At 40.4% G+C, this 11,224-nt stretch overlaps 1 protein-coding gene across 1 annotated transcript; it reads left to right on the top strand.

Annotated features, from left to right (window-relative positions):
• The first annotated feature begins 430 nt into the window (after positions 1–430).
• On the top strand, positions 431–11,063 carry METTL16 (methyltransferase like 16). Its single transcript, XM_038147979.1, has 9 exons — positions 431–644; positions 743–942; positions 3,705–3,845; positions 4,834–4,949; positions 6,326–6,468; positions 7,761–7,830; positions 8,643–8,732; positions 9,634–9,807; positions 9,898–11,063. The coding sequence occupies exons 1-9, from the start codon at positions 517–519 to the stop codon at positions 10,513–10,515; spliced, it is 1,680 nt and encodes a 559-aa protein (XP_038003907.1). The 5' UTR covers positions 431–516; the 3' UTR covers positions 10,516–11,063.
• The last annotated feature ends 161 nt before the right edge of the window (positions 11,064–11,224 follow it).

The following is an 11,224-nucleotide window of genomic DNA, read 5'->3' as shown; positions in this document are numbered from 1 at the left end:
GCTGCTGGGAAGCTGGAGAGGGACTCTTCGTCACTGTTGTGACAGGGCAAGAAGTAAATTGAAAGAGGGGGAATTTAGGCGGGATATTAGGGAGGAATTCTCTATCGTGAGGGGGCGGAGGCACTGGCGCAGGCTGCCCAGAGCGGCTGTGCGGGTAACCATGGCCACGATCAAGGCCGGGCTGGAGGGGGCTTTGAGCAACCCGCTCCAGTGGGTGGTATCCCTGACCTGGGCAGCGGGTTTGGGACTAGATAATCGTTAAAGTCCCCTCTAACCCATGACATTCCGGGATCCTACGGAACCGCGGCGGTCACTACTCCGCCTCAGCAGCGGCACCTCCCTCGCCGCGGCGGCGGGCGCTGCTTCGCTGCCCTCCCCCTCCCCCCGCGGCCTTCGGCGCCTTGGTACGGCCCGCGGGGCCGCGGTGCGCGCCGGGAGCGGGCCCGGCTGGCGCGCGGGGGTGTGGCCGTGGTCCCGCGCCGCGCTCCCGGCGCTCCCGGCGCGTCCCGGCCCGGCATGGCTCTCAACAAGTCCATGCACGCCCGCAACCGCTACAAGGACAAGCCCCCCGACTTCGCCTACCTGGCTGGCAAGTACCCCGAGTTCCAGCAGCACGTGCAGACCACCCTGGCGGGCAGGGTGAGGTACGGCCGGGGCGGATGGGGCGGGGGGGTGCCCCTTGTGCGTCCCTCTTGTGTGTCCGCCCCCGGGCACCCGTGAAAGCTCCGCTTGTCCCTTTCAGCCTGAACTTCAAGGATCCCGAGGCCGTGAGGGCTCTGACGTGCACCCTCCTGAAGGAGGATTTCGGGCTGACGATCGACATCCCCGTGGAAAGGCTCATTCCCACCGTCCCTTTGAGGCTGAACTACATCCACTGGGTGGAGGATCTCATCGGCCACGGAGATGCTGATAAGCAAACCCTGAGACGAGGCATTGACATAGGTAAAGCTGAGTGTTTAAATCCTTATTTACCATCAGCGACAGTAGCGGATGCAATTTGTTGCACAGGAAAACGTCAGGTTTGAGGAACAAAGAGATCTGACGTGTGCTCGCTGTGGTGGGAGGCGGTCTGAGCTCCACAGGTGTTTCATGTGCCTTCTGGGTGGGCAGCATTTCTCTGCACAAACACTGGAACAGTGGTGGCACGCAATTATGTGGCTTTTCAGGGCCCTGAACTCACTTGAGTGCAGCTTTGTGTGGTATACAAAAACTGCTTCTAGAAATGCAGGCGAAAATGTCACCTAAAGGATCTAAAAAGTGTTTCTCCTCAGTGTTCTAACTAGCCAGTTGTGTTTTGCTGCTAATTTATTTATTTTGTGTTTGGATGTCTGCACCAGAGAGTTTGTGAGTTGCACAGCAATATTTTTTACTGCTCCACTTAGTAACTTTTTTTTTCCTGTTGTTATAGGTGTGTTTGACAAGTGAATGATATGTTCTTTTTAAATTTCAATTTTTATTTTAATTTTTTTCAATGCAGTTATATACGTGAGCTGAATTGTAAAAGAGGCTAAATTAGAAACCAGGGTAAATGTGTTTTGGTCAATAAACAAGACTTCCTGTTTATTGTTGAGAACAAAATGTTTCTCAACATGGTTCTTGGTCTTTTAAGTTGGACCAAGCATCAGCAGATGGATGATACTGTCTAGTTTCAGTCTGTATTACTGGGTAATATCAGGATGATATCTAGATTAGGCAGCAGATAAATGTAAACAGCAGAGGTGTACACTGATGTATAAGATGTACACTGATGGCCATAATTTAGTTTTCATTGGAAGTAAAAGAAAGGCAAATTTCTTTGTCAAAAAAACACACAAATAATAAAATTGACGTTTGGATTCCCAGTCTTTGGTTATTCTGTATTAATTATTTAAAAGGCACTAGTGATGGAACATTTGAATTTAGTTCAAATCTTTTATTTTGCCAGTTTCAGAGGCTTGATTTCCTTTACAGTTTCAGAGGCTTGATTTCAAAGACTGTTTTGTGCTGAAGAGAACTTAGAATGAAATTGAGAGAAGTTGTAATTGCCTTTGTAACCTGTTTTAATGCTTGACATTTAATGAATTTTAATGTTTGACAGTTACTGATTTCCTCAAAGCTGAGGTTCAGTAATCTCTGTTACTGTGCCAGATTTTATGTTTTTTGGCATCTGCTAGCATGACTTTTTGTAATGGGATTTTTTGTTCTTCTGAAATTTACTGACTTGTATTTTTAGCTGGAGTTGTGCTGGATACCACGTTTGCATCATCACATGTGTGTCTACAGCAGCTTTCTTCTAGTAAATTTGAAATTTCTTAGGCAGCTTCTGTGCATGTGATATTAGTTTTCATTTTTGAAAATGATTTCTATGAACTTCATCATGGTAGGTGGCTGGGTAGAAGAGACAGATCCTCTAAGTCCTCCACATACTGCAAAATCTTCAGTATGAGTTTGCATGAGCTTTGATGTTTCAGCTTTGGAAAAGCAGGAAGTCATCCAAGAGGGACTTGACAGAAGTGCTAAAAGTAACCCCTTGCTGTTGTGTACTGACAGATGAAGTTACTGATGCTTCAATAAGTCAGTGTAACAGATTCTAAATATATGTCTAAACTTAGTTTAGTGGTGGTGGGATATCTTTCCCTTTTCTTGTATCCATTTCCTTTAATCCTAAGCTTGGTTGTCATTGATAATTTGATCATCTAGCTATGCCATAATTATTTTTTGCTAGCATGTCTCTCTTTCTTACCAAGTTTTTATCTGTCTGTCTCTCTTTTTGAATATGTTAATTGACACTTAGGTTTCTTTGATAGTTTTGGACATTAGAGAAAGGCAGTCTGGTGGAACAGATTTTTTTGTGGTTATTGTATGCATCAAAGTAAATTATTTGTGAGAGATGATAGAAAAGTGCAGAAGAGAAATTTATTTGTGGTAGGGTTTTTGTTTTAGTAAAGCCAGAATGTATTTGGCTTTCTTTATATAAATTAACCATTGTCATATAGAAGAAAAATAGCTTAAACCAAAGCTGATAGTTTACTAGAAATTTATTACAGATTATTAAATTTTTCTTTTATTAAAAGTGCATATTTGACAATGCTATTTTTCAAGTTACAAAAATTAAGTTCACTAAAGAATTGAGTAGCAGATTGTGGTTGTGATATTTTATGAAAATCCCTTTGCTAGGATTTTCTTCTCCTGGGAAGCTGAAGGGCCTCAGCTTCAAGTGTAAACAATTTGTTATCTGCTGCTGTGGAATGCAGCAGGTGCTTCCTCAATTGGTCAATGTGGGATGTTTCTACTTGGTGGCCAGTCGAGGAGGCAGCAGCTCTCAGACTCTCTGGGAGTCACAAAACTTTGTTATTCATTCCTTTCTATTCCTGTCTCGCCTTCTGATGAATCTTTCTCTCTATTCTTTGTAGTATAGTTATAGTGTGGTCTTTTTTAATGTAATATATATCATAATATAATAAACCAGGCTTCTGAAATGGAGTCAAGGTCTCTCCTTCCCTTCACCAAGTCCTGACTGCCCAGAAGACCCACAGTAATAAATGGTGACCCCGGACGTGTGGCAATAGCAGATGATCAATAATCAGATAATAACCAGAAGATGATTAATAATAAATTTTCTTGAAGTTAGTTTCTTTTTGGTGTGATAAGTACATAGTTAACAGCCACACTGTGTATAACACCAGTACTTATTTTGCCTTTTTCATGGATTTTCACTTCTGCAGGGACAGGGGCATCCTGTATATACCCATTACTTGGAGCAACTTTGAATGGCTGGTATTTCCTTGCAACAGAAGTGGATGACATGTGCTTCAATTACGCCAAGAAGAATGTGGAACAGAATAACTTGTCTGATCTTATAAAAGGTACAAAGTAATAAGGTATTTACTAGCAATGTTGTGGCATATTTTTGCCATGTTCAGTGGAATATCAGAATGTGTGTTCCTTCCAAATACATGCTCAATTACTTTTACTGGAGCAGAGTATTTACTGAAGTCAGTGTGTGCTTAAGCCAAAAAGCTGCCTTGTCTAGCATGGGATGTGTGGATAGGGAAATACTCTTCCTTATGAAAATCTGAAAGTTAAACTTCACCCCAAGGGGTTTTTCTCTCTGTATTCCTTGTCTGTTACTGAAGTATTTCATAGTGTTTGGGCTATTTCTGCTGGTAGGAGACGTGGAATGCTGCCCTTGGATAATTGCATGACACTGCTACAAACGTGTATCTTGTACAGAGAGTTCGTCATCCTCACTTCTTGAATGAAGTCCTGACACTGTCTGTAGTGTCAGAGGCAGTATGCCAGACTTGGTCTGGGAATGAGCTTGGAGAATTTTCTGAAGGAACACAGTGTAGTAAAAAATCAGGTCTATTTATGAGCTCTGAATAAAAACTTTTGGAAGCATCCATTTGAACAACATGTGTTAATCTGTTGTTCATGTCATTCTTGAAGATCCAGAACTTGATGTGGAGAACAATGAGAGTTTTTTGTCACTGCTGCCACTAAATCTTAGTGATGTGGTGATGTTTCAATTCACTGGAAAAGCAGCTGGCAAAGGAACAGGCCTCATGTGAACCTTTAGTGCCTGTAGTTGTAAGGGCTTGAAGCACATTTGTGGTTGTGTTGGAGAACTTGGTATAACTCAGGTAGTCCTTGTTGTTTTAAACAGATTCATGTGGTTCTGCTGCTATGCATAAACATACAGGCTGTTTGTATTCTTGACCTGAAGTCTTTATTAGCATGGTGATATTTGTTACATCTCTTTTGTAGAAAGCATTGTTTAGAAAGTACAGGTTTTATGCAATGTATAATGTATACAATGTGTTCTTCACTGACCAAATTCACTTTTTCTAATAGTGGTTAAGGTGCCACAGAAGACTCTTCTAATGGATGCACTGAAAGAAGAATCTGAGATCATTTATGATTTCTGCATGTGCAACCCCCCCTTTTTTGCCAACCAGTTGGAAGCTAAGGTAAGGTAACAAACTGCATATTATATGTACTTCAGTTGATGGGGTCTCTGAGGTTGAGATGACCCCAAGGTGTTAGAAAATCCTTTTCTCCCAGCCCCGAGACCGAAGAAGAAGCCAAGACTCTTGGCTCAAGCCGAGACTCTGTTCTTGTTCTCAAGGTTGTTTATTTTCTCTTATCTAATACAGTCTTTCTCTGACCTGTGGAGGTCCGTCTGGCAGGTCAGTCTGTGGCACACTGACCGCCCTTGGGGTGGTGTTAACATTTTATACTAAGAATTACGTGTACTTTATTTACAATAATTTTCCAATACCTATCACTTATGTTAGACAGTCTGTCTCTACTCTAAACCAATCCACCATCACAGCAGAAGATGGAGGACAAGAAGGAGAAGGACAGGACATTCCCAGATTCCTCCATCTTGCCTCTTGAACCCCCATTCTAAAAACCCCAAATTCTTATGTTTTCACCCTGTGATAAATTAACTGTCATTCTGCTCAAACTCTTGTGCCTTGTAAATCCTCACACAAAGCCAGACATTTTTTCCATGGGTTAAAATCGAAGGCACTGGTGTCTTTGACTCCGTGCCAAGCTCTCTGAGCCCGAGCCATCCAGGGCAGTCAGAGGAACATTCTGGGTCCTGACACTCAGTAGTCAGTGAAAAGGTAGCAACAATTTAACCTCTTGGCTTGAGTAAAGTTGAGTGGAAAATCCCAAATCAACATGAATAGTTTTTAAGTCTTCTCCCTCCTCATCACCTAGCCCCTAAAGAAGTTCTGAAAACTTCACTGATAACCCTCCTAAAGAAGAGGATGAACTGTAGCATTCTTTCACAAGTTGTTACTGTCTTAGAAAATGAGTTTGGAAGGTAGACAGCTAGTAAATCTGAAATCAGGTGCCTGCTGCATAACAAGCACCTCTGTAGTACAGAGGAATTAGTTCCTGGAATTTTGCTTAGCTGTATTTTTCATTTCCTTAGTCATATAGATGGTATCATACAGGTCTTGTAATATCCACTGAATATAGTCAGAAATGAATAATGCAGGGCAGTAGAAAAGAAGGTTTAAGATTTAATTAAGCACTGCAGATTGTAATTGCATAGGTGCACTTAGCATGTCTTATATGTATTGGAACCACATATTTCATATTAGCAGAATCCTGATGTGACAAGTAGCTTACCTAGGTTTGAGATTGTGGGGAGTTCACTCAGGTGTATTTATTTTGAATGGATCTTTCATATCCATGGTTCTGATGGGGGGAGGATAAGTAGAGGTGGTGGTGCTTGCTGCCCCCTAAAGATTAAGATAGGAAGCAGTGTACAAAGCAGCATAACATTTCATTAAATGTTCATGTCAAATGCTTTTGTTTTTTAATCCAGGGAGTTAATTCTCGAAATCCACGGCGTCCCCCTCCCAGCTCTGTAAATACAGGAGGGATCACAGAAATCATGGCTGAGGGAGGAGAACTAGAATTTGTCAAAAGAATTATTCATGATAGTCTCCAACTTAAAAAGAGGTTACGGTACGTGTTTTGTTCCAGTCAAAAAACCCCAAATGAATACCTTTTATCTTCATCTTTGGCAGAAGTCATGCAACAATGTTATTTTTAGTACCTATGGTCCAGTGGTGTCTGCTCAGTTTGTTTGATGATACCTAGACTTCTAATTGTTCTTGAGCAGCAATTAGAAGTTATTGCTGGAGGTATTTAAAGGCAGAAGACAAAAAAAGCCTGTACAAGTGACATTTGTAGCTTACAGCAAAATTAGCACATGTACCTGATAAGAGACAGATCAGGGTTCATTCTTGAGGATTTTTGGGATGGAAGAGGCTTTATGATATTGCTTAGTTACCTGTTGATTACCTAAACATTTATGTCTTTTCCTGGCTGAATTTTGGTAACTTGCAGCTTTGCCTGCTGAAGCACAGTGTTGTGCTGAATGCTGTCTTGGGTGAACATAAGCCACAATAAAAATCATAGTGAGAACTTGTTTTGACCTTATTTTGAAACAGATGGCATGTCTTCAGTTTTCTGACTATATCATCAGGCTTTCACTCCTCCAGTGTTGGACAAAACTGTCCCTTAATAACTGGGAAATCTTAAGTTTTGTATTTCAATACATTATATTTATGAATAAGCTTTTTTGGATCCAGTCATCAAAAAATGTGGAAGATGAGGTTGTAAAGCTTGAATAATAATTTAGATGAAGAGCAGAGCTTCATCTAAAGTAATGTTTGGGAGATTCTGAAGATGTGGAGCTGGGTGGAAGGATAAGCTTCACTAGAAGTGGGAAAATAACTTTCCTTTTTTTTTCCTGATTTTTTCCTCATAAAATGGGGGTTATGTGATGGAAAGCTGGATAAGATATGAGTGAGCACAAGTGATAGTCAGTATGTCTGCTTTTGAGCACGATTACTTGCCAATAGTTGGTTATTCCTTTTTGTTCTGATTCATTCTCCAAAGAAAGTGGAGAAGTTGAAACAAGTTCTTGCAAGTTGTAACATCTCCCCCATAACTAAAGTCACTCTGTGAAACAAGATTGCTCATAGTTCATATGTTGTTTCTAAAATATTCCTAATGTTTTTCTTAAAAGTGCAAAAAGATTTCCCTGTCCAGTCTGTCTTTGGACCTTCTGTTCTGAATTTTGTTGTAGTATGTCCTAGTCACTCTATTTAAGTGTGATTTTTTTGTTGTTGTTTTGGTTTTTAATCTCGTATTGTTTTTTCAGCTTTCTGATGCAAATAATTCTTATTAATAGCTGCCATTCTCAGTTGATCTCTATTTGTAAAACACTTTTTTTAATGTGTGCTTTGCAGATGGTACAGTTGCATGTTGGGGAAGAAATGCAGTTTAGCACCACTGAAAGAAGAACTTCGAATCCAGGGGGTGAGTATGCATGGAGTCCCTATATATCCTGCCTGTGTTCTATACAGAATATAGTATGCTTCAGTGTATGTGGGTAATTATTGTTGAATTATTTCATGGAGTTTTTATTACAAAAAGGAACTGCAGTTCCTTGTTAGGGAAACAACTGAGGTTTAACTATTGTAGATTCAAAGCTGACAGATAAGTAGCAAATAATTATCTCCAAAGTTTTGTCTTTAGCACATGTTGGAGCATGTCTTCATTCTAGAAGATTCAGAAGATTCAGGGTTTCTGCTTTAAAATACCCTTAACAAGGCTGTAGTAAGAAAAAAAAAACCCAAAAAAATGTCTAGCAATTTGGTTGGTAAAAGAAATAGTAACATTATTTAAGTGGCAGCGTTGTTTTGTTTGTGTTCAATTCTGGCACCAAGTAAAATTCTCATTAAAGAGGGCTGTGCAAAAGGACTTTTGGATGGCTTTCTGGAGGAAGCATACTCTTCACTAATTCCCATACAAAGAGAGTAATTGTGAGATCTGTCCTTGTATGCAGTGGAAGGAAAGAGAATGTATGGTGAAATAAATTCCCAGAAAGATGAATTACCAAAAGCAGATGCTGAGCTAGATAAAAAGTATCTGATTTTCCTTCTCTGTCCTTGAACTGTTGCACCTCAGCCTTAGTAAAAGGAGAGAAATGAGGGAGGGCCCTGACACCTCTGAGCCACGTCAGAAAGAATCTCCATTTGTAAAATGAGAAAATATGGTTTGTTTGGAAATGTGTGCAGTAAAACAGTGTTGTTTATTAATCTGAAATAATGTATTGCTGCTTTCCGTAGGTCCCTAAAGTCACTCACACTGAATTCTGCCAGGGACGCACCATGAGATGGGCACTGGCCTGGAGTTTCTATGATGATGTGCAAGTACCTGTAAGTAGCTTAATTCTGGTTTGCTTGTGATTTTCTGTGCCTCTTACTTGAGGAAGGGGCTAATGAGCTATAACTACTGTGATACAAACTGTTCTTCTTCAGACTGGAATACTGGATGTGCTGGGCTGTATGGACAGTGGAATTTCTTAGATGGCTGCCAGTCTGTTAGCAGTTGTGATTCATGAGTGACCCTTGTTGAGGGTGGAAAAAGGAAGCCGTTATAGGAACTTCCTGTGGGTTTCAGTGAAAATAAGAATAATTTGTAACATACTTCAAATAGCAGTTTAGTAGTAATAAAAATACATTAACTTTGGGGCTGGATTTGAATTTAAACTTCCCTCTGAGAACTCAGTTTTAATTTAACATGTGGATTCTGTTACCAAATAGGTATGACCACGTCTAACTCAGAATTGCCTACATGAATGTAAGTGGAGCTTGTTCACCTTAAATGTGAGCCAGTTGCTTTTTTGAATCTGGATGTTTGTATATTTGAAGATAGGTATAGACAATAACCGATCTTAAGGAAGATGCAAGTAAACCTTCAGCGCAGTTGGATCAAAACGTGGATATTGGCAGTTGGCCTCTATTCCCAAGAGCAGCCACACTTTCTCAGCTCATGGAGAGCTCATAGTTTAAAGGAACCAATGACGCTTTTTGCCTATTACCTGAAGATAAACTCCCTCTGTCCATCAGGCTAGCATAAAGTGCATGATCCTGTTAGCTGGTTGGAGTCTGAAACTCCTGGGGGTGAAGTGGAGCACGTGCCAAATGAATTACTGCTTAGTGCCTTACGTTACACTCTTAATCCTCGTGTCTTATGGAATCACAGTCTTCTGAGTACAAAAGTCACCCCAGTAGTACTGCATAGCTTTGTAATTCTTTTCTTTCTTTCTTCTTCTAGTCACCTCCCTCTAAAAGAAGAAAGTTAGAAAAACCACGAAAACCAATAACATTCATGGTCTTGGCTTCTACAGTCAAAGAGTTGTCTGTCAAAGCTGCAGCTATGGGCTGGGATGCTGTAGAAGCTATTGCTGTGGTTAGAGCCTGGGTAGAGAAGATTCTCACTGATCTGAAGGTACAGTATGAAGTATTAGATGTTAAAACAGCATCCTAATTGAAAGCATAACTGTGAGAGGATCGTATGAAATTCTGTTTTCTGCAATAGGTTCAGCATAAACGTGTACCATGTGGAAAAGATGAAATTAGCCTTTTTGTGACTGCCATTGAAAACTCCTGGATTCATTTGAGGAGAAAGAAGCGAGAGAGAGTAAGGCAATTACGAGAACTTCCTCGAGCTTCTGAAGATATTCTGCAAGCAATGGAGGAGGAAAAGAACAGCCAGAAGAGTGTGAGCAACAACTCGGACTGTGAGAACCCCAAGGCTGAAGACTCTGAAATGGGGTTTATGGCACCTGATGAGGATGTCCAGGTGACAGCAGGTGATGAGCAACCAGAGGAATCTGCTGCCAAAGAAGAACACAGTGATCCTGTGAAGGAAGAGGAGATGGAAGCAAAGCAGGAAGAAACATCACATGGGAAAGGCTCTGGTGATGTGAAGGAGGAGCCTTGCCCTTCAGAGGAAGCTACCAATATGACAGTGGAAAAAGAGCCAGGCCCCAAAGAAACCAGTGGGGGTTTTCTATTCAAGTGTTTAATGAATGTGAAGAAAGAAGGAAATGATGTCGTAGTAGAAATGCACTGGGTTGAAGGACAGAACAGAGACTTGATGAACCAGCTGTGCACGTACTTGCGGAACCAAATTCTTCGATTGGTTGCTAGTTAGCTCTTTTTCCTACTTTGGTAAAGTAGGTCTGTCCTCAAATTTTGTAAACTATTTTTAGTGAATTAAAATTTTCAGATAGCAAAACCTGTCTTTTCCCCCTTGGAAAAAAAAAACAAAGGAGAGTAGAATGAAGATAGATGTCTCCTTTAATATTTTAAATAGTTTTTTCAAAAATGTAAGGAGGACATTGAAGTGATGAGGAAGTAATAGATTTCATATTGCAGTTGTAAAACTACATGTTGAAGTGAAACATGTTTATGCTGTGAACATTTTAAATATCAGCAGTGCTTATTCTGTTTTTTTCTGGCACAATAGAAATATATATTGTTACTAAGTAGAAATGTTTACTGAGTTATTTTCTTCAATATTTTTTTAGTACTACTACAGGAAACGGTTAGTCTGCAATGGGAATTGTTTCTTGCAGTGAGAGCAGAGGATTTCTGTATGCCTTTCCTCCCTTGAATGTATCTGACTTTTGGTCAACAGAGTAGCAGCATAGATACATTCTCCTAGTGTCAATTCATTAAAATAATTGCTTTAGGGGAAAAGCGTGTGTTGTATTTATCTGGTGCTTGGGCTTTGAAACATAGAAGAGCCTACTGTTAGCATCTGGTTCTGTAAACTTGAACAATGAAAGAATCTTTTTGAGCTGCTTGATTTAAAGACTATTAAAATATGTTGACTCTTCCATTAGACCATCCTTTACATT

Source organism: Motacilla alba, chromosome 1 (assembly GCF_015832195.1).
Source record: "Motacilla alba alba isolate MOTALB_02 chromosome 1, Motacilla_alba_V1.0_pri, whole genome shotgun sequence".
Lineage (NCBI taxonomy): Eukaryota > Metazoa > Chordata > Aves > Passeriformes > Motacillidae > Motacilla > Motacilla alba.
This window is presented reverse-complemented; position numbering and strand designations above follow the sequence as displayed.

Excerpts from the sequence above, each read along its gene's own strand:
- METTL16 (XM_038147979.1), top strand. The coding sequence starts at position 517 with ATGGCTCTCAACAAGTCCATGCACGCCCGCAACCGCTACAAGGACAAG. Across the intron at positions 943-3,704 it reads GAGACGAGGCATTGACATAG|GGACAGGGGCATCCTGTATA; the intron begins GTAAAGCTGAGT and ends TCACTTCTGCAG. Across the intron at positions 8,733-9,633 it reads ATGATGATGTGCAAGTACCT|TCACCTCCCTCTAAAAGAAG; the intron begins GTAAGTAGCTTA and ends TTCTTCTTCTAG.